Here is a 21,236-nt window from a genome sequence, read left to right as displayed (position 1 = left end):
TAACAAAAGGTGCGTTTCAATTCGGTCTCTGGCGAGCAGTGAATCAAATACTTTTTCAAAATGATTCAGTGATTCGAAGCGCTACATTTCTATTTATATTTCTACAAATCATTAAATACTCAAACTGCCTAATATATTAAATGTTTTTATATTTTGTAGTGCTAATTTCGAGTGCTAATTTTTGTGTAATCAGGTGATTTAAGTACATTAAATCTGACTGACTCCCTTACTAGTTTGCTGAACTAGAGCAGATTGAGACGCACACAGATTTAGTTTGCATCTATTTTTCTTTCTGTTAATTATTCTCATTTTAAACAGGAAAAAACACAAACAAAACACAGAAAAATTCCTGCCGAAGAACTGAGATCCACATGACACTATTATAAAGATGGCGTTTATTAAAGAGGAGAGTGAAGACATGAAGACTGAAGAAACATTCAGTGTGAAACAAGAAGATACTGAGGAACAAACAAAGATTGAGTTTATTAAAGAGGAGAGTGAAGATGTGAAGATTGAAGAAACATTCAGAGTGAAACAAGAAGAAACTGAGGAACAAACAGGTTAGTTTCTCAAAGTTGAACTCAGTCATCTGATCCCTATTAAAATGTCCAGCACTACAGAAATGAATTATATTTTTTAGGGGTGCGCCCATTGCTGCTGGTAGCCACTTTAGATATAATATAAGAATATAATATAATATTGTCATATAAGCATAATTCCTTTATGACACCCCGCCCCAAGAAAAAAAAGTTTTTTTTTGCCAGTTTAACTTTTTATTACTAAACCTAAACTTAACTCAATACCAACAACACAATAGCAGCATCACAGCATGTGAACTGCTTGTAGATGGTTGCTCGTCGTCTGTATCTTCCTCTCCTTGTACGTATCTCAGCTTTGCCCCTGCATTAATTTAGAAATGCGAAGAAAAATGATCAATATAGAAAGAGACAAAATATTCAAGAATCTTATACCGGAAAAAATTATAAACATTTAAAACTGAAAGCATGCAGCCAAGGAGCTCTCCCCCTTTATCAACTATTTGATAAATCTAATCTAATATAAAAGCATAATAGAATGAGTTGCAATATTGCAGACAATTCAACAATAATGTTTGCTTTATATCATTCAAAGTGACATTTTATATTTATATCTTAACTACAGGAATAAAAGCAAAATGGTCCTGAAGCAAGAGGAACTGTTAGCCTACCTTGTGCACTGCACTGACTGCTAACTGTTACTGAGAAAGTATTAACCACCGTCACATCAAAATAAACCATAAACTACTGCTCAATATCTAAAGTAAGGAAAGTAACAGCTAGCTGGCGTCAGTTACTGGTAAAATGCATAGATAATGTTTAACAGTAAAATCTCAATTTAACTTGCACCTAAGTTATATAACAACATATTTGAGTTTGCTAACATTAACGTCAGCCAGTTCGAGGTGTATGCGTAGGCTAATGATTACGTTAGCAGCACATTTCCTGTATCTAAGAATGATTAAACATGGACTTACCTGCAATTTAAGCACTGGCATCATCTCGCAGTTTCTTCTTCCTTTTCTCTGATCCTGACTCCTGCTGTCTTTTTCTGAATAAACAGGGCAACATTAGATAACATTTTGAGTGCCAATAGATAACATTAAATACTCTTGTTCTGGCTGTTTTGTTATATATGCCTAAAAAGTGCCTAATAATATTTCTATAATATCGGCATTATAATTATTATTAGTTTGATTGATTTTTCATTAGGCTATTTTTGGTGCCCTATGCACAGCGCGTGGTGGGAGCGGCAATACTCAGTATAATTTTTTGCTGGATCGGGTATCGGTCAGACGAGATCTGAGATCCAGATCCTATATTGTGCCAGTGTTTCCCACTGGAGGAGAATGTACTGTGGTGGTGGTGGCAGGGCGAAGTGGTGCAGCGCTGTGTTTGTTGAGTGGGTTCAGAATAAACCAACTATTTATTACAGAAAGTACTCAATATCATTAAATTCATATTATGCATAAACTCATATTCATAAAATTATATTAGTATGAAATCTTCAGATTTCCAAAACTATTTACAAAGTTGACTGTTTCTGTTTGAGCAGCAAATTTTTCTCTGCTTTGAAAAAAAAAAACTTTCTAGGAGAGCTTTCCAGCGGTGCTTGTGATGACGGTGCATCGCAACGATCGCGGAGCAGCATGTTGATTTAGAACGCCAACTTTTGTTGAATTTATGGGAAATCTACAGACGCAAACAGACAAAGTGTAGTAAAATAAAGACCTAAATGTGTATTTCAGACTTTTTTCACCTGGAAGAGTGAAAGAAGACATGTTATTGAAGACAAATATCCCAAAATCTAAAAATTGACCAGTAAAAAAAAAAAAAAAAAACGATGTTTTTTGCCTGCCATGTCTCGCCTTAACTGTACTCGGGCATCTTTGACTTCTCCGCGTCTGACTCAATCTCCTCCGCGCTATATATATCCCGCCTTCACAAACCGCAAGTTATCGATAGGTAATTTTGTTTTCTCGCGTGACAGAAACTACTATTCGCTTTTATATGATAACCTAGCAAAGACAATTTAGGAGGGAAGAAATACGGGACAAAACATGAATTTTTCCTAATAAGTCGTGACAATAAAAATAGAGCTAAAAGACTGTCCTGGGAAATACAGGACTGTCCTTAGTTTATTCCAACGTGACTTTAAAATGAGGCTTAAAGGTATTGTAGGTAGGATTTTTATAAAAAACTTCTTTTCCAAATTTGTTTAAACTTTATTTATATATCAAAACATAATTAAAATGTAAGTACTCTGAAAAAGTATAAAAATCGAGTGTCTGTAGACCTCTCACGACTGTTTTAAAGACAGCTCATTATTTCCATTCACTCCACCCCCTCCCTTCTGGGCTCCTTCCAAAGCCACGCCCCCAAAACACATGAACGTCTATATATTGTTTAGTCTATGTTGTGACTGGACCAAACTGAAAAGTCCGAAAATCCGGACAAAACAAGGTAGGTGTGAAAGGGCCCTTAAACAACAGACTAAACAAGTGACCTAATCTGACGTGTACGCAGACTGGTGCATAGATATATACACTAGATGTCGCCTTGGCTACGGCATTCGTTCAGTGAACTGCCGTCGCCAAGGCGACATCTAGTGTATATATCTATGCACCAGTCTGCGTACACGTCACACACAAGGAAGCGCCCGCGCCCTCAGATCACTTGGACGTCGCTGTGTATAAGAGGTAAAAACGATATAAATACTGTTCGTTTTCTCACACAAACCGCTCGTTTCGTGTCTCAGGCCATCAATGTGTACTTACGATGGGGAATTGTTTAATTTGGACGACGGGGAATTGTTTTAATTTGGACTCTGTGCATGCTCTTTGAGACAGTAACCATATACCTGCATTATATGACTGACAGACAAGAACGGTTTGACCTAAAAATATCAAAATTGAAACTACTGCGGAAAAAAAGACACCTACATCTTGGATGCCCTTGAGGTAAGCTAAAACATACCAAAATTTAATTTCAAAGTGAACTATCCCTTTAATAGTAAACACAGGTCTAAACATTATAATATTCACCATATTAGAGTAAACACTCATACTAGCCTACTTTTATCATGCTGTTTTATTATCGAAAAATATTCTTGTGTCATACATGTATGTAAATTTAGCATTGAAAGGTTGCCTCTAGTTCACATTTCAACATGTTTCTGTCTATATATAGATACATATACATGTACGACATTAGGCTTCATGTTTTTACTCCAATCTCATTTCATAACGTACATTTTAGTCTGGCACCAGTTTAACCCTCTGAGCTGTTTTCTGGGCCCTGGAGGTGTTCTGACATGCTCTGACATTTCTGGTTATTTCTGTTACTTGTGACATTTTCATGGCTAAAGACTTATTACACTGTATTCAGCACAAACTCTGCTACAATAATATATCAGCAGCATGTATGTAAAAGTTTGTAGTTTTGAGATAATGACATTTATGCGTGGTTTGTGAAAATACAAAAAAAAAACTCACTGAAATAAGGCCATGAAACCCATTCTGATTATTTCTTCACAAGACTTTTGAAAATTGTATCACGTAGCCTAGAATATTTGCTCTAAAACTATGTGAAAATCACCCCGACTCATTCAGATAAGACAATATATTGATTTAAAAATTTTACGACGTGTTTTGTGTGAAAAAGCTTTATGCGGAGGTCATTAATATGTAAGCTTTTCACACCTGAGAAAGACAAAGACCCTCCCCTAACGGCCCTATTAGGAGCTATCAGGCCCTGTCATTCTGAGCAACCTTGCACAATACAGTAAATGAGGAGATTTAAAAAAGAATGGCTTTTAAATTGTTTGGATTTATTTACAACACAACATAGTCCAAAGATACACAACAAATGCCAAAAAAGCACTTATTGAAAACAATGATCCAAAGACAGAGACCTTTGTGCCATTCCTAAAAACATTGTACATACCTTTCATTTCCAAGGTGTTTGATTTTCACTTTACCATGTTCATGTACACTGAAGTCCTCAGTGGCATCTGGGCCCTGAAAAAAAAAAAGTGAACATACTGATATCAAGAGAAAGGCCTGCACGATTTTGGGAATAAATTTTAGATTTTTCTGGTTAAAATTGCTTTTTAAAATTCACAGAATACACACACACACACACACACACACACTCGTTATGATGATATGAAATTAGATAATAGTAAAAACATGTTTGGAGCCCTTTTCAAACGCAATTGCGATCCAAAATATGATACATTCAAACGCGATCGCGCTGCAAAATATGATACATTCAAACGCGATCGCGCTCAAATATAAAACATTATGGTTACCATATACATATCTACGTTTGAGCAGATATCCACAAACACAGTAACAGTAAACACGGGTCTAAATATTATAATATTCACCATATATCTAGCAACAGTTCAACTGCAATGTGAAATTTATGCAACAACAGCAAACTAAGAATTTCTTACCTTACATCTTTCTTGTCTTCAAATCGCGTTCTTCTTCTTCTGATGTAAATCCAATGTAAGCTCAGGCGCATCTAAAAGCAGAGACTTGTGAAGTGTTTTGGTGTTTTGTTTTTGAGGTAATGAGCGCGATCGCGTTCCATGTGGAGATTTGCATGTGAATCTCTTTTGCGCGAGTGGGCGTGGTAAATTAAAAAATAATTAGGAAGCGTTTGAGAAGCTGGACATCTTGTTGGCTTTATACAAATTACTTAAACAGAGAATATTTGTTTTCAGTTTGAATCCGATCGTTTAAAAGTACACACTTAAATGTTTATAAAGGTATATGGCTCATAAATGTGTGACAAGTATTCGCTGAGTTTTGTTTCAGTTTATAGACGTGCTCAAGAAAAAAAAGTTCACCGCGACGGAGAGGCAGAACGCACACCCTGTTTATTTTCTTTATTTTACAAAAGCACAATGTTTTGATTTGATTGTAAGTGGACACATACAAAAGTAGAAATATCACAGATTCTTTTTTTATATTTCTTTTTTCTGTATGACCATAAATGACGGAGTAATTTAAGTTTATAGTGCTACAATGTGGAGAAAATCCAGACATGCATGGACTATTTGCATGTCAGTCGCTTGTGTGCGCATGGGTGTGGTCACATTAGAGTTAATGAGCATGGACTGAAGAAACCGTACATGTCGTTGCTTTCATACGGATTACTTAAACAGAGAATATTTGTTTTTTATATAATTTACATTTAAAAATAAGTGACTCTAAGCTTTGTAACGACACGCGTCTCAAGACAAACAGTCGCTGAGTTAGAGGTCATTTTCTGCTGCGTTTCAGAATGAACTTCACATTGAGAGAGACGGCAAAACTCGCATCATTTATTTTCTTTATTTTAAGTTTTTTTAAATAAACATTTTTTTTATTATGAGTGTACACAAATAAAAGAAAACATTTAACAGTTTTGAATTATGTATAATAACTCTTGCCTGTATGACAAAAATCGACGGAGTTATTTTGAGTCTCTCGCACTTGATAAAAAAAAAAGGCGAGCTAATATCGCTGGCGCAACCGCCGACCCCAGGGGGTTAAACGCAGAACTGTAGTCCACAAATAACAGCCTTGCATATGTTCTGGGTTGTTCCAGATGTTGCAGGACAGTGTGGAGGGCAGTGGAGAGGGCATCATCTGTAGATCTGTTGGTTCTGTAAGCATATTGATAAGTGTCCAGAGTGATTGGTAGAGCAGTCTTGGTGTTTTTCAGCACCAGTCTCTCCAAATACTTCATGATAATGGGTGTCAATGCCACAGGTCTGTAGTCATTGGGCCCCTTTATTATAGTCTGTTTGGGTAGTGGCACAATTATAGAGGTTTTTAGGCAGGTGGGGACAGAGCACTGTGACAGAGATATGTTGACAAGATTAGTGAAGACCCCAGCCAGCTCCCTGGCACAGTCTCGGAGGACCCATCCCGGGACACCGTCTGGACTCGCTGCTTTCCGTTTGTTGATATTACGGAGTGTATGTAGTACCTTAGCAGTCTGTAGAACAAGTGCCTGGTTGTTGGTAGTTGGAGCTGGGGTCCTAGCAGTCTCTGCCTCCACCACCTCATGGAGGCTGAAGAAGTGATTGAGCTCTCCAGCTAAGATAGTGCTGTTATTGGTTGGTGAGTTGATGTTGTTACCCTGGTTTATGATGTGCCGTATCCCTTGCCATGCACGTCGGGGGTCTGAGTTTTCGAAGTGCCCCTCAATCCTCCTCCTATAGGCCGCCTTGGCATCTCTGATGTCCATGTTATCATCCTCAAATATAGACCAGTCAGTGCATTCAAAGCAGTCCTGAAGTTGTTCAGATGCACCCTCAGGCCACACTCAGATCACTTTAACAGCTGGTTTCACAGTACTGATGAGCGGTCTGTATGCCGGAGTTAAAAATAAGGAGATGTGATCAGAATTGCCTTGATGGGGAGGAGCCGATGCTTTGCAACCATGCTCAATATTGCTGTACACATGGTCTAGAGTGCTTTTTTCTCTTGTGGGACACTGGACATGCTGGTAAAGTTTAGGGAGAATTGTCTGCAGGTTGGCCTGGTTAAAATCACCTACTATTACAAATACCCCATTTGGGTGGGCACTCTGTTGCTTGCTAATAGCAGTTAGCAAGTAGCCCAGAGCTGTGGTAGTGTTAGCTTGAAGGGGGGATGTAAACAGCAGTGATAATGACAACTGGGTGCTCTCTAGGTAGATAAAGGCGACACTTTACAGTCAGATACTCCAGGTCCGGAGAGCAGTGAGTGTCGGTAATCTTAGTGACTGTGCACCAGCTGTTTTTTGCGTACACACACAGTCTGCTCTTACCGGAGTCACTCGTCCTGTCAGCCCAGTGTGTAGCATGGCTTGCTAGCTGGATGGCCTCCTCTGGGATTGTTGCGTTGAGCCACGTCTCTGTGATTACCAGGACACAACAGTCTTGTATGTTCTTCTATGCGGACATGGTGAGTTCCAGCTCTTCCATCTTGTTTGGTAGTGATTGTATGTTTGCCACGAAGAGACTCGGCAGTGGTGATCTGTGTGGGTCTCGTGCTAGCCTAGCACATACACTGGCTCTATGGTCTCGCTTCTGTCTCTACGTTGCCTCCGTCGTCGCCCAGCGGGAACAGTAATCCATGGAGACCCCGGTGGCCTCGCTATCTCCGTCGGGGAGTCATGGTGGTCAAAGACACCGCTGATGTACATCAAATCAATGTCTATCAGTTCGTGTTGGCTGTATCTTATGTTTACATTAGCATACATAACACTCACTAACAAGTAAAAAAAACCTATTAACCAGAGCGCTGAGCTGCAGCATGTACACGCACCGCCATCGTTATGTTTAATTTTGCATGACGCTGCATGGATGCACGCTAGTAGGTGTCAGTATAATTGAGTGTAACACTGGCCAATGCAAGATTCTCATCATAAAGAGTCATCATAGGAAAAGGGTGAAGGGATCCTTGTCTGCAAAATCTGTTTTTAATGCCACCTCTTGAGCCCCATGTCTTTTGTTGTATTTAAGGGCGAACCAAACACAAATTAATCTTCCAGATGATTCGTTCAAACATAATTTCACACAAAACTCAACACTCCAGACCCCAAATCAACCATCCAGGATATAAAATCCAGGCTTCAGCCAGTCTGAGCTAACCAACGAGAACCCCCGGCTTAGTACCAACCAAGATAACAGAGGTTGTTTGATCCCAGGACAAAATATCTAAAACAGACCTTCTTCTTAAGGACCTCTGAACGACCCCAGGGTGAAATCTCTTAAAACCACAGAGACTGAGTGTAACAAGTTCAAAATAATGTTGGATGGAAGAAGACGGGCTCGACTTGACTGAGACTTGTGTTTTATTTCACAAGTAGATCACACAAAAACATAAATCCGCGCTGTGTGCGCTCTCAGTAACTCAGTCCACCAGTGCTCTCCAGAGCTTTCTCACACTGTCACAAGTCTCAGTCAGTCCCTCTATGCCGCTTCTCATCTCCCAGGTGGCATTTATGGTCTCTTCACGCCAATTACTGAAACAAGACCAAAGGTGTTTGTCATTTGCACTTGACCCACTTAGGCCGCGCTTGTCTCCCTATTCACTTTTCCAGTCACAGACCTCGCTGAACCACGCCCCCCCTTGCCACACTGAGACTTTAAATATCAAAATACATAAAATCATCCCAAAACAGTTCTTGACAGACTTATAATCGAACATCGTTCAACTAAATACTTTTATATCATGTCTACAGACTATATATGTGACTATTATTCTTAGATCACATAAAAGTCATGCAATTGTTGTAACTATTGAATGGTTCATTTAAAATATGCCTTGCTTGGTACCATTGTGTGTGGCTGTTCATATTTCAGAAAATGGCTTGATTGAAATCAGTGTAAAATGTATCATTCGTATGATAGGAATAATGTCTAAACTACTCTCTGCTAGAGCGGAGACCACAGATAACGCATGATTTACGACTAGAGGGGAAGAAGATGGCACAGCTCAAAAACCCTGCCTAAGAAACGACAGAAGGGTTAAATTAATGATTGATGGTTCGGTCAAGTCATGTCTTATAAGTGCATATATTGCTAGAAACTTCGGATTTCATCATCTCACTATTAAAACTCATTCTTTCCTCACTTTCTTTCCTTCTGCTACTCGTATGAATGTATGTGTGTTTGTGTTAAGACAGTTTTATGTGTTAGAATAATCAAAAGTCTTGCTTGTATTAAGAGAAGTGTTTTTGTGTTATGTGCTTACGAATTTAATGTTTTAAATTGCTAAGTTCTAAGTTACCTTGCTAATAAATAGTGTTTCCAATTCCACTAAATTGACCTGTTTGACCCTTACACATTATTTTACCTTTATGTTGTCACTTTCCTTTGTCCCTCCTTTGCATATGGATAGAAAATGTCTGTCTAGCATTGCAGGTGTTACCAAGGAGTGTCAATGATCTCTTAATGACAATAAGAATTACTGAGAGTAAATCCTCACACGTGCACCCACACCATTCTCTTAAAATGCACGTAAATGCAGATTTTTCCAGTGAACTCCATTCTCGTTTCTGCTATTCCAAGTCATCAACCACATGTGCATTATAACGTATTAAGATAGGACTGTTAAACAGATTGTAAACTAAGGAAGATGGACAGTAGTGGTGAGTGCTCAGGCTCTGGCATTCTCAGTTCTGTCAATATATAAGTCTGCCACCCTGTCAAAAATTAAAGTCTCAAAACAACCAGAGAGGCAGGACTTTTGTGAAGGCATACGTCACTTCTGAGTTCGTTTTGGTGGTGCAAATGCATCCTGGAAACCTTTCAAGAACTGAGTTTGGCACCCCTGGTGTATAGGATCTAATATGCATGTTATTAGTTTATGAGTTTTAATGTTTGTGCTTTGTGGCTTTAAACTGGGATTAACTTTTCTGTCTTTTTTCGCCTCAGACCTGATGCCGTTGAAAGAGGAGAGTCAAGATCTGAATGAAATGGAAGAGAAAGATCAGTACAAGACACATCATGATATCATAACTGAAGAAAAGTCTTTGAATTGCTCACAGACTGAAACTTCCTCACAAAAAACGGTTCAAAATACACCAAAGACAGGGACTATAGGTAATTTCACCTGCCACCTGTGTGGACTAAGTTTCAAAAAGCAAGGACACCTTGAAGTTCACATGAGAGTTCACACTGGAAGGAAGCTTTACCCCTGCCAAGAGTGTGGAGTAATTTTCAATCAACAAGGAAACCTTAAAGTCCATATGAGAATTCACACTGGAGAGAAGCCTTTCACCTGCTCTCAGTGTGGAAAGACATTCAGGCAAAAAGGAAACCTTAAAATGCACATGACTGTTCACACTAGAAGGAGGAAGCTTCACCCCTGCAAAGAGTGTGGAGTAATTTTCAATCAACAAGGAAACCTTAAAGTCCATATGAGAATTCACACTGGAGAGAAGCGTTTCACCTGCTCTCAGTGTGGAAAGACTTACAGGCACAAAGGAAACCTTAAAATGCACATGAGAGTTCACACTGAAGAGGGCCCTTACACCTGCCAACATTGTGGAATGAGTTTCAGGCAAAAACAAAAACTAACTTGCCACTTAATAGTTCATAATGGAGAGGAGCCTTACACCTGCGAACAGTGTGGAACAAGTTTCACAAAAAAAGTAAACCTTACAAAACACATGAGAGTTCACAAAGAAAAGAATCCTTTGATATGCCAACAGTGTGGAAATACTTTTAATCAACTTGGAAACCTTAAAGTCCACATGAAAATTCATGCTGGGGAGAAGTAGAGTAAAGAAAAGTTAACATTTGTATGTTAGTGTTTATACAAATGCAAGTATGCCAGACCGACACTTTACATACTGATACACTCATGAGATTGCGTTACACACTTAATTTGTAACAGCAAGATTTAGAAATGATATGAAACATGTTTATGTGTGATGAATAGTTTAGGCTTTAGATAAGGGGATGCAGAAAGCTTTGTATAATGATTTATTCATGCATTTACTGCAGTGTAAGTGCTGACTGATGAAGGTACAGACAGCTGTCTTCTCTGATACACATGGACTCTTTAATTGCTGTGCACCTGATGTGAACTTCAGTGGAATGTAAAACTGGTTCACATTATCACTCATTAACACAAGTCTGTGCTGAAGAGTGAAAGGAATTAACACAACCCACTTCAATCCTCTGACTGTAAATGTTTATTTGCTTGAAAACTAATAAATTACTCTTTAAAACATTGCTTTAACACTTGCATGTTTGTGCTTTTGAACACAGACCTGCTTACAATTTCAGGATGCATCAATAAACTATATACTGATGATTTACCATTGGTTTGATCATTGTTTTTTCATTATTAACCATTGATTGAGATAATGATGCTAAAACAAGTTTGACATAAATATCAAGTGATTAATAATATATCAATTAGGCCTAGTAACTTAACCATCTACTAATGATCTGATTTTATTTAATTCATGATTTACTTATTTTTTTAAAGATAATTTAAAACATATTTGTAAATCATTAGCATATCACTTAGTAATCATATTTGAATGTACAGTCATGTTTTGACAGCCCACCGGACCGATGGAGGACGCTGCTGAGTCGTCATTAAATCAGTATTCAATTATTTCATAACCACTTGCTTAACCAACACTATAACTTGGCATTGCAGTAGTGTGGAAAAATGACTGCTTTAACACCAGACGCATAACGAAAAAGCGAATAGTTTGCGTCAAAACCATTCACATCTATCCGCGACGCGAATTTGCGACATCTGTGACGTTCAGAGTTTCAACATTCCAAAACTTTTGCGCCGACAGCTGAGAAAACATGGACACTTCATCATCATCATCCAGTGAAGATGAGCTTTTCATTTTCTTTAAAAGACAGAAAAGAAGGTTTTGGGTGCACCCAATCTAAAAGAACAGAGTCTGAAGGGGAGTATGCTAATGTCCACTTTTAGTTTCCTTTTCCTCTCTCCTTTTTCTCACATAGGTGTCCCTGAGGTTTTTCCACAGTTTTTTTTTCCATCTTCAACTAAACACAGTGTGTTTTGTAATGTCAATACACATTACATGTAACACATGAAGTAACAAGTTAAAATCATTCGACTAGAAACTGTAGATATCACACAAAGAATGTATGCCCTAAATAATCTCACTACATTTTGTTACATTTTCAAAGTAAACACGGTCTCTTGCCTCTATCTTTGACGATAATAGTGTTAGCTTTCTATCCAAAATGTAGTTTAGCCTGCTAGCCTACACAGCACAGGACTATACAACGACACAAAATACTCACAGTCGTGATAACCGAGTTGGTTGACAATGCTACGCCACACAATCATTGTCCTTGTAGTATGTGGTTGGCTGAAGACTTTACTGTCACCGCAAAAGTAAACAAAAATCGACATCGAAGCGGGAAAAAAAAGAAGTATTTTTTTCGCTGCAGCACATTCGCGTTCGGTGTGGAAGCACTCATTACACAAACAGCTGATCAAAAAATAAAACCATCGCGTGAATCGTGCGTCAAAATCGCGTCCAGTGTGAAAGGACCTTGAAATGTGGTCTGTAAAGGCCTCATAAGGAGTCTTTTTTTCACACACTGTTGAAAAAGTCTCAACTGGCAGAATACAAAAAGCATATTTGTTTCAGTTTGAGACAAAACTATACCAAGTTTTTGTATGAAAGGTTGCTGCCAAGTATACAGATAGGCTTGTGTGTCATGTTTTGGTTTGTAACTTCTTGAAACATAAAAACGTTTTTTTTGACCCTCAATATATTCTTTCTAATAGTCATTGTGTCATATTAGTCATGAATAATAACAAAATAAATCAATAAATTGTATACTTTTGTGTGGGTTCTATTTAAATTTTTTTTTTTTAAAGGTTTTCTATCAAATGCGACCATGCACTTGTTAATAACCCTTATTGACAACAAAAATATTGTAGAACAATGAGTCAAGTCAAGTCATCTTCATTTATATAGCGCTTTTAACAATGTAGATTGTTCCAAAGCAGCTTTACATTGATAATAGGAAATTAAAGTAAAGTGTTTTTAAAGTGAATGCAGTAAAGTGGGTTTATAGCATCTCTAGTATAAAGTTATTGTCCAGCTAAAGTTAGTTTAATTGATTCACTTCCCTCGCAACAATCATTAGTTGTTAACTTAGAGGCCGCTAACACGACACCATTTTAAGACAAGTCAATCACCTTTATTTATATAGTGCTTTTTACAATACAGATTGTATAAAAGCAGCTACACAGTGATAACATGAAAATAATACAACAAAGTTTGTTTCTAGAAGAAAATTGCATCATCGTACCTTTTGATCTAATACAGCCATGAGTCTTTTTGGGAAAGATACAACAAGTTTTTCACATCTGGATTTGGGTATCCTCTGCCATTCCTCCTTGCAGATCCTCTCCAGTTCTGTCAGGTTGGATGGTAAACGTTGGTGGACAGCCATTTTCAGGTCTCTCCAGAGATGCTCAATTGAGTTTAAGTCAGGGCTCTGGCTGGGCCATTCAAGAACAGTCACGGAGTTGTTGTGAAGCCACTCCTTCATTATTTTAGCTGTGTGCCTAGGGTCATTGTCTTGTTGGAAGGTGAACCTTCGGCCCAGTCTGAGGTCCAGAGCACTCTGGAGAAGGTTTTCGTCCAGGATATCCCTGTACTTGGCCGCATTCATCTTTCCTTCGATTGCAACCAGTCGTCCTGTCCCTGCAGCTGAAAAACACCCCCACAGCATGATGCTGCCACCACCATGCTTCACTGTTGAGACTGTATTGGACAGGTGATAAGCAGTGCCTGGTTTTCTCCACACATACTGCTTAGAATTAAGGCCAAAAAGTTCTATCTTGGTCTCATCAGACCAGAGAATCTTATTTATCACCATCTTGGAGACTTCAGGTGTTTTTTAGCAAACTCCATGCGGGCTTTCATGTGTCTTGCACTGAGGAGAGGCTTCCGTCGGGCCACTCTGCCATAAAGCCCCGACTGGTGGATTGCTGCAGTGATGGTTGACTTACTATAACTTTCTCCCATCTCCAGACTGCATCTCTGGAGCTCAGCCACAGTGATCTTTGGGCTCTTCTCCCCCGATAGCTCAGTTTGGCCGGACGGCCAGCTCTAGGAAGGGTTCTGGTCGTCCCAAACGTCTTCCATTTAAGGATTATAGAGGCCACTGTGCTCTTAGGAACCTTAAGTGCAGCAACCTTTTTTTTGTAACCTTGGCCAGATCTGTGCCTTGCCACAATTCTGTCTCTGAGCTCTTCAGGCAGTTCCTTTGACCTCATGATTCTCATTTGCTCTGACATGCACTGTGAGTTGTAAGGTCTTATATAGACAGGTGTGTGGCTTTCCTAATCAAGTCCAATCAGTATAATCAAACACAACTGGACTCAAATGAAGGTGTAGAACCATCTCAAGGATGATCAGAAGAAATGGACAGCACCTGAGTTAAATATATGAGTGTCACAGCAAAGGGTCTGAATACTTAGGACCATGTGATATTTTGGGGATATTTAATTTTATTCTATCAATCAATAAATTCCACTAGAAACAAACTTTGTTGTATTATTTTATTTTAATACTGTGAAGCTGCTTTGATACAATCTGTATTGTGAAAAGCGCTATACAAATATACTTGATTTGATTTGATTTGATATTTCAGTTTTTCTTTTTTAATAAATGTGCAAAAATGTCAACAATTCTGTGTTTTTCTGTCAATATGGGGTGCTGTGTGTACAATAATGAGGAAAAAAATGAACTTAAATGATTTTAGCAAATGGCTGCAATATAACAAAGAGTGAAAAATTTAAGGGGGTCTGAATACTTTCCGTACCCACTGTACAATTAGGGGCCAGCATGTTGGAGCCATTCCATTTCTTACTGGAACTCAATGGACTGATTTAATCATTTGAATATAATCAAGTCCATGTTTGATCATTATTATTTGTGTATTATTTCTGTTTGTATGAGTATTTGCAAGTTAGAGGTTCCACATGCATTGTACGGACATTTCAAAAGATTGCCATGTGATCACATGACAAACATAATGTAAACATTGTGTAAAGAGTAATTGTATTTTGGTTATTAATATTTAAATAAGCATTTTTGTATTTCTTTTTCTGTTTCACAAAATAATGTAACATTGAGAGAAACAACATGATTGCACTCAAGTAAAGAAGAAAATTTACATCCTCTGAGTGGTCATTGAAGCCTCATCATGTTATACAATGTTTAGCTAATCTGTCTATGCATGCCCAACGCATACGTATGCAGAGGACAGAATATTACAGACTCAAGTGTTAGTTGAAAAAACTTTTCAGAACCTGTAAAGAATAATAATAATAAAAAAATCTGTCTCTTTTTGAGCAGCAGTGTACCATTTTCAATGCAGTTCAATGTTACTATGGTACCATAATGTTTAATTAACCAGATGTATTTGATAAAATTTTTGTTGTTGTTGTGATGCTTTTTTTTTTTTTTTTCAGGTATTTTGAGAATGTGTTCATTCAGCAGTGTTTCGGTTAAAGTACTTAGAGAATTTGAATTACACTTTTCAGTTCTTTAATAACACTTTAGTAAGTTCATGTTTGTTGCCTCAAAATGAAGACTAAAAACAAACAGTAAACATTAGCTGCTTTCCGACCAAGTAGTTACAGGAACTTAGTTATAGGAACTGTCCACTTCTAAACAGTTCTATGAACTACTCTCCCCCAATCTCGTTTTTGCTGTTTGCGTTCGCACTGGCCAAGTGGCCATAGCACAAACAATGCTCGCATTCTCTGTGTTTATTAGTTAGCGATCTGTCTAACAGTACTGTTTAATATGTTATTAGATAGAACTGTTATAGAAAGTAGACAGTATATGAAAAAAAGGTTATTAGCCTATGCCGTGTGGTTGATGTCCAGTGTTGCTAGCTGGGCAGATAAACATAATCATGTTTGGCTTGGTCCCCTCAAAGTTGCGTTGGATTTTCTCTTCAGCATAAAGGTTTAGAGACCCATCTATCACTGTTTTCCATGTTTGTATAGTTAGTTTCTGGAGTAAATATATAGGCTATAATCTGTGTGTTTACATTATAGCTGTTTTAAAAATGGCGGGTGTTGGTGTTCCGCGTGCGTTCGGTCAATCAGCGTACACTAACGTCACGGGTAGTTCCCATAAAAACGAATGTTATGTTTATGATACTGTTAAAACAATGATAGGATCTTCACACGTTAATGTTATTTAATAAAATGTCATACATCAAATGATTGTTTAGAAATAATTTTTATTCACAGTTGTAGTTGTAACATACAGTATGTTTATTTCAAAGGAAAATAAGAAAAGCAAGGGAAAGTCAGAATGTCAGGCAGAAAAAAGCAGTAGGCTATGCTAAAGTAGTGCCAGAAAAGGCAGTTCAGGAAGTGATAGCAGGAGCTAGCTTGAGGCAGACCTCCAAAAAGTATGCCATCCCACACACCACTCTGCAGGACTACAAAAAAAATAATAAAATACAGTCTGAACCCTCATCCTAATTCGGCCCTGACACCTGCAGAAGAAGATGCTGTCATATCATTTATATTCTGGATGGCAGACCAAGGCTTCCCAGTCACAAGAGCTGTGGTGAAAGTGCTGGCTAGTGGCATCATTAAAGAGAGTGGCAGAGGGGACAGTACCACTGTCAATCTGGAGAAGGGGCCAAGTGACGTCTGGTGGTCCAGATTTAAGGCCCGCCATCCAGAACTCACCTCCTGTACAGCTGATTCCCTAAACAGAGCAAGAGTCCATGGTGCTACTCCAGAGGCCATTGAAGGGTTCTTCAAATTATATGAAGCCTTATACATTCGCCACAGTTTAGAGGACAAACCCCATCTTGTCTTCAACTGTGACGAAACTAGCTTTGGGGACAAGCCTAGGTCACAAGAGAAGGTGCTCTGCCAGATTGGGAGGAAGCACGTTTACCAGCAGCAGCAGACCACCAGGGAGCACATCACAGTGCACTGCTGTGTGAGTGCAGCCGGGGACAGCATCCCTCCCTTCATCATCTACCCCGGCTGCCTCCAAAGTAATGCATACAGGCTGGATGGGCCCCCCAACGCTCTCTATGGTATCCAGGAGAAAGGGTACATGGATTCTGAGCTATTTCTCAAATGGCTCAGGCATTTTGTGCAGTATGCTCCGGAGGAAAGCCCAATCATTTTAATCATGGACCAACACGAGACGCATGTCTCAAGAGACGTAATCCTGTACTGTAGGGAAAATAAAATTGAAATTCTCTGCCTCCCTGCCCACACCACACACATCCTACAGCCCCTGGATATTGCAGTCTTTAATCCCCTTAAGGCTGGTTTTTCCACCATGGCTTCCAGGATGGGTCTAGTGCGAGGGGATCTGGTGGTGGGGAAGAACCAGTTTTCTTCCCTGCTAAAAACAGTCTACCCCACTGCTGTCACTGCACTAAACATAAAGGCTGGGTTCCGGAAGGCAGGCATCTTCCCTCTGTCCAGGGGGGCTGTGGACACAACCCAGGTAATTTTAACATTAATACAATGATAATTTATCCTCTAAGTTACTTGCATTTTTTGTGGTGTGCTAATGAGTATTAAATATGCTGTATTGTCTTAGGTGGTGAGAGTGCTCCCATCTGTTGATGCCAGGCCATCCAGCGCTCCCGTCACTACCTCAGCCACGCCATCCATCACTCCATCAGCCACGCCACCCATCACTCTCATCACTCCATCAGCCACGCCACCCATCACTCTCTTCACTCCATCAGCCACGCCACCCTTCACTCTCGTCACTCCAGCAGCCACGCCACCCATCACTCTCGTCACTCCAGCAGCCACGCCACCCTTCACTCTCGTCACTCCATCAGCCACGCCATCCTTCACTCTCGTCACTACCTCAGCCACGCCACCCATCACTCTCGTCACTACCTCAGCCACGCCACCCATCACTCTCGTCACTCCATCAGCCACGCCACCCATCACTCTCGTCACTCCATCAGCCACGCCACCCTTCACTCTCGTCACTCCATCAGCCACGCCACCCTTCACTCTCGTCACTCCAGCAGCCACGCCACCCATCACTCTCGTCACTCCATCAGCCACGCCACGCCACCCTTCACTCTCGTCACTCCATCAGCCACGCCACCCATCACTCTCGTCACTCCATCAGCCACGCCACCCATCACTCTCGTCACTCCATCAGCCACGCCATCCTTCACTCTCGTCACTCCAGCAGCCACGCCATCCTTCACTCTCGTCACTCCAGCAGCCACGCCATCCTTCACTCTCGTCACTCCAGCAGCCACGCCACCCATCACTCTCGTCACTCCAGCAGCCACGCCACCCATCACTCTCGTCACTCCATCAGCCACGCCACCCTTCACTCTCGTCACTCCATCAGCCACGCCATCCTTCACTCTCGTCACTCCATCAGCCACGCCACCCTTCACTCTCGTCACTCCATCAGCCACGCCACCCTTCACTCTCGTCACTCCAGCAGCCACGCCACCCATCACTCTCGTCACTCCAGCAGCCACGCCACCCTTCACTCTCGTCACTCCATCAGCCACGCCACCCATCACTCTCGTCACTCCATCAGCCACGCCACCCATCACTCTCGTCACTCCAGCAGCCACGCCACCCATCACTCTCGTCACTCCATCAGCCACGCCACCCATCACTCTCGTCACTCCATCAGCCACGCCATCCTTCACTCCCGTCACTCCATCCATTGCTCCCGTCACTCCCTCAGCCACGCCATCCATTGCTCCCGTCACTCTCTCAGACACACCATCCGGTGCACCTGCCACTCTCACACACACATACAGCGATCCCACTACTGACACACAGACATCAAACACTCCCTCCACCACTCCAACAACTTGCCCCACCTGCAAAAGGGGGGTTCCAAAAAATTACCTGGTAGCAGCGGGGGTGATTCCAGAAAGTCTTGCAAATGTCCTGATGACCCCAGCCTTGGACAGGAGGGACAAGGTGAGGCGTCGCCTTCCGCTGCCAGTATGGGTGTAAATATTAATCGATTCGTATCGATGCATCGATTATACAGCCGACGATTCGATGCATCGATGCGTCCGCAAGAGTATCGATTAATGTTTTTATTTTGCTGCCTGTCTATTTTCAGCATCTGCTCCGACATATGCGTACAACCTACTAAGCTGCGGGTGGCGCTCATTATTGTCTTCTACTTCACACGCTTCACACGCGTTACTTACGTTTCACAGTCTACGCGTTACTTACTATGTTCACACGCATTGTTGAGTCTGACTTTCAAGATCGATGGAACCGTCAGAGCGAGCTGGCAATGAAAGTGAAATGTTACACACTCCAGTCGGCGTCAAGTCATGGGTGTGGAAGTATTTTGGCTTCAGGAAAACAGATGGAGCAGTGGTAAGAGATGTTGCCGTTTGTCTGATTGCACTTTATTGTAACGCCTGTTTCACACATACACATATTTTTTTCCATACCATGTTAACAGGTTAGAGCTTTCACACTGCACGCGGTTGCGGTCCGTTTATCCGTTCTAGTTTCGTGGTCAAAATGAACACAGATTGACATGAAAATGTAGTAATTTCACCATAAATGCGTTTAATTAAATAAATTGTAGTAATCTCACCATAAATGTATTTAATTTAATTCTACTATTTTTCACAGTCATCTTTTTTACTTTAAGACCGGGGTAAAGCAAGGAAAAGTACAATTTACCTCAACAAGGCGACATAATGAACAACACTTGTCTCATTCGTGGAGGTGGAAAAACAATTTCTTTGTGACATGCAATTGTATTCTGTATTCTCAATAAAAGGCAAATTGTTTATTATTTTAAACTTAATAGATTTCATGTAAAAATATCCAGTATTGAATCGTATCGTATCGAATCGTATCGCGGGGAATTCGGAAGTATCGAAAATAATCGAATCGTTGGCTTAAGAAATCGGTATCGTATCGAATCGTCACGAAGGCTCCGATTTACACCCCTAGCTGCCAGCCCGCGTCATCACAAGTGACGAGTATGTTCGACTGCTGGAGCAGAAAGAAGCAGAGGAGAAAGAGAAGGAAGAAAAGAAGAGAAAGCGCAAGGAAGATATAGCAAAGCAGAGGGAGGAAAAAAAACAAGCACAGGAGGCCAAAAGACAAAAAAAACAAACACCACCTCCAACTGAGGAAGATGGGGAACACTGCGCTGTCTGCAGTAGGGTGGTCCCACCTGGGTCAGGAGATGGGCCATTGATGAATGGGTGCAGTGTGACCTTTGTCATCTTTGGTTCCACGTTGAGTGCGCTGAGGTGGAGGAAGTGCCAGACACAGAGTGGCTTTGCCATAAATGTTATTTGTCCACATAATCTAACACACACAATGTAAATAGTTTTAAATAGTGCACACACACCCAATTAACACATCCTACTGTTGATTTACTGACAATTTCTAATTTTGTAATTTAGTAAAATAGTTTTAGTGTTAAATTTAAATGGTGCACGCACACACGTTACAACACTCACACACGCACACAATATCCTTATCATTTTATCAGTTCACGGTTGCCCATTAATTAGTTACTTTCAATTATTAAATGTTTTAAACAAATGCAAATTTTTTACCCTCCTTCTTGTTCTTCAAAAAGATATGATCAAGTTGTTTTATAACGTTTCACATGGTTCATGCTTAATTCACGTGCCATAATTAACGTAATATCATGACTAACCATCACGTGGTCGTCTAGCTTATTAGGCAGTTGGCAAATTAACTTAAGTTTTAACAAAAAAAAATGTACTCATCTTTCTTTTAGATTTCAATAATACCCTCTTCTTTTAAAATAAATAAACAGCTCACAAATGATCATTTTAACGTCAAATTTTGCAGTTGAAATCTGAAATGCGCTCTGTACGGAACACCGTTAACGTCTGTGAGCATCCGAACCCAGGTGGAGGAGGGACTTAACCCCACTTTTCTCAAATACTATTGGTCCAAAAGACATCAATCAAAGAATAGATCCTCCAATAGGAATTTCCCCAGAGAATGAGCATTCACACAAGATGTCTCTCAGCAACAGAGTGGCTGTTGACGTGCGGTGAAAAGTGAAAAGTGTACGGAACATGGTTAGTCTACGTTACATTTGCGGTTTGCCTATTATGAACGAGGCTGTGAGTAACTGAATATTCTGTGGGTCTAGCGATCTACTATTGGGTATGTA

The 21,236-nt window shown here is 40.2% G+C and overlaps 1 protein-coding gene and 1 long non-coding RNA gene across 4 annotated transcripts in view; one reads left to right on the top strand and one right to left on the bottom strand.

Annotated features, from left to right (window-relative positions):
* Window positions 1-21,236, top strand: part of LOC311081149 (uncharacterized protein) — a 434,400-nt gene that overhangs the window by 219 nt on the left and 412,945 nt on the right. For 2 of the 3 annotated variants that reach the window (XM_084111564.1, XM_084111565.1), the window contains exons 2-3: window positions 319-560; window positions 9,961-11,388. In XM_084111564.1, the coding sequence (XP_083967690.1) occupies window positions 389-560; window positions 9,961-10,808 (1,020 nt within the window). In that variant the 5' untranslated portion in view covers window positions 319-388 and the 3' untranslated portion in view covers window positions 10,809-11,388. Of the gene's footprint in view, window positions 1-318; window positions 561-9,960; window positions 11,389-21,236 lie in introns of those variants that run through there. The other variant, XM_084111566.1, reaches the window with a different exon arrangement.
* Window positions 559-12,474, bottom strand: LOC311081167. The gene is made up of 3 exons (XR_014605816.1): window positions 12,331-12,474; window positions 1,514-1,587; window positions 559-900 (listed from the first exon to the last, which is right to left on the bottom strand). It is a non-coding gene; the product is annotated as an uncharacterized lncRNA (long non-coding RNA).

Source organism: Abramis brama, assembly GCF_963993115.1.
Source record: "Abramis brama genome assembly, chromosome: 4".
NCBI lineage: Eukaryota > Metazoa > Chordata > Actinopteri > Cypriniformes > Leuciscidae > Abramis > Abramis brama.
Note: the sequence above shows the minus strand (reverse complement) of the source record. Positions and strands in the feature narration are given on the sequence as shown.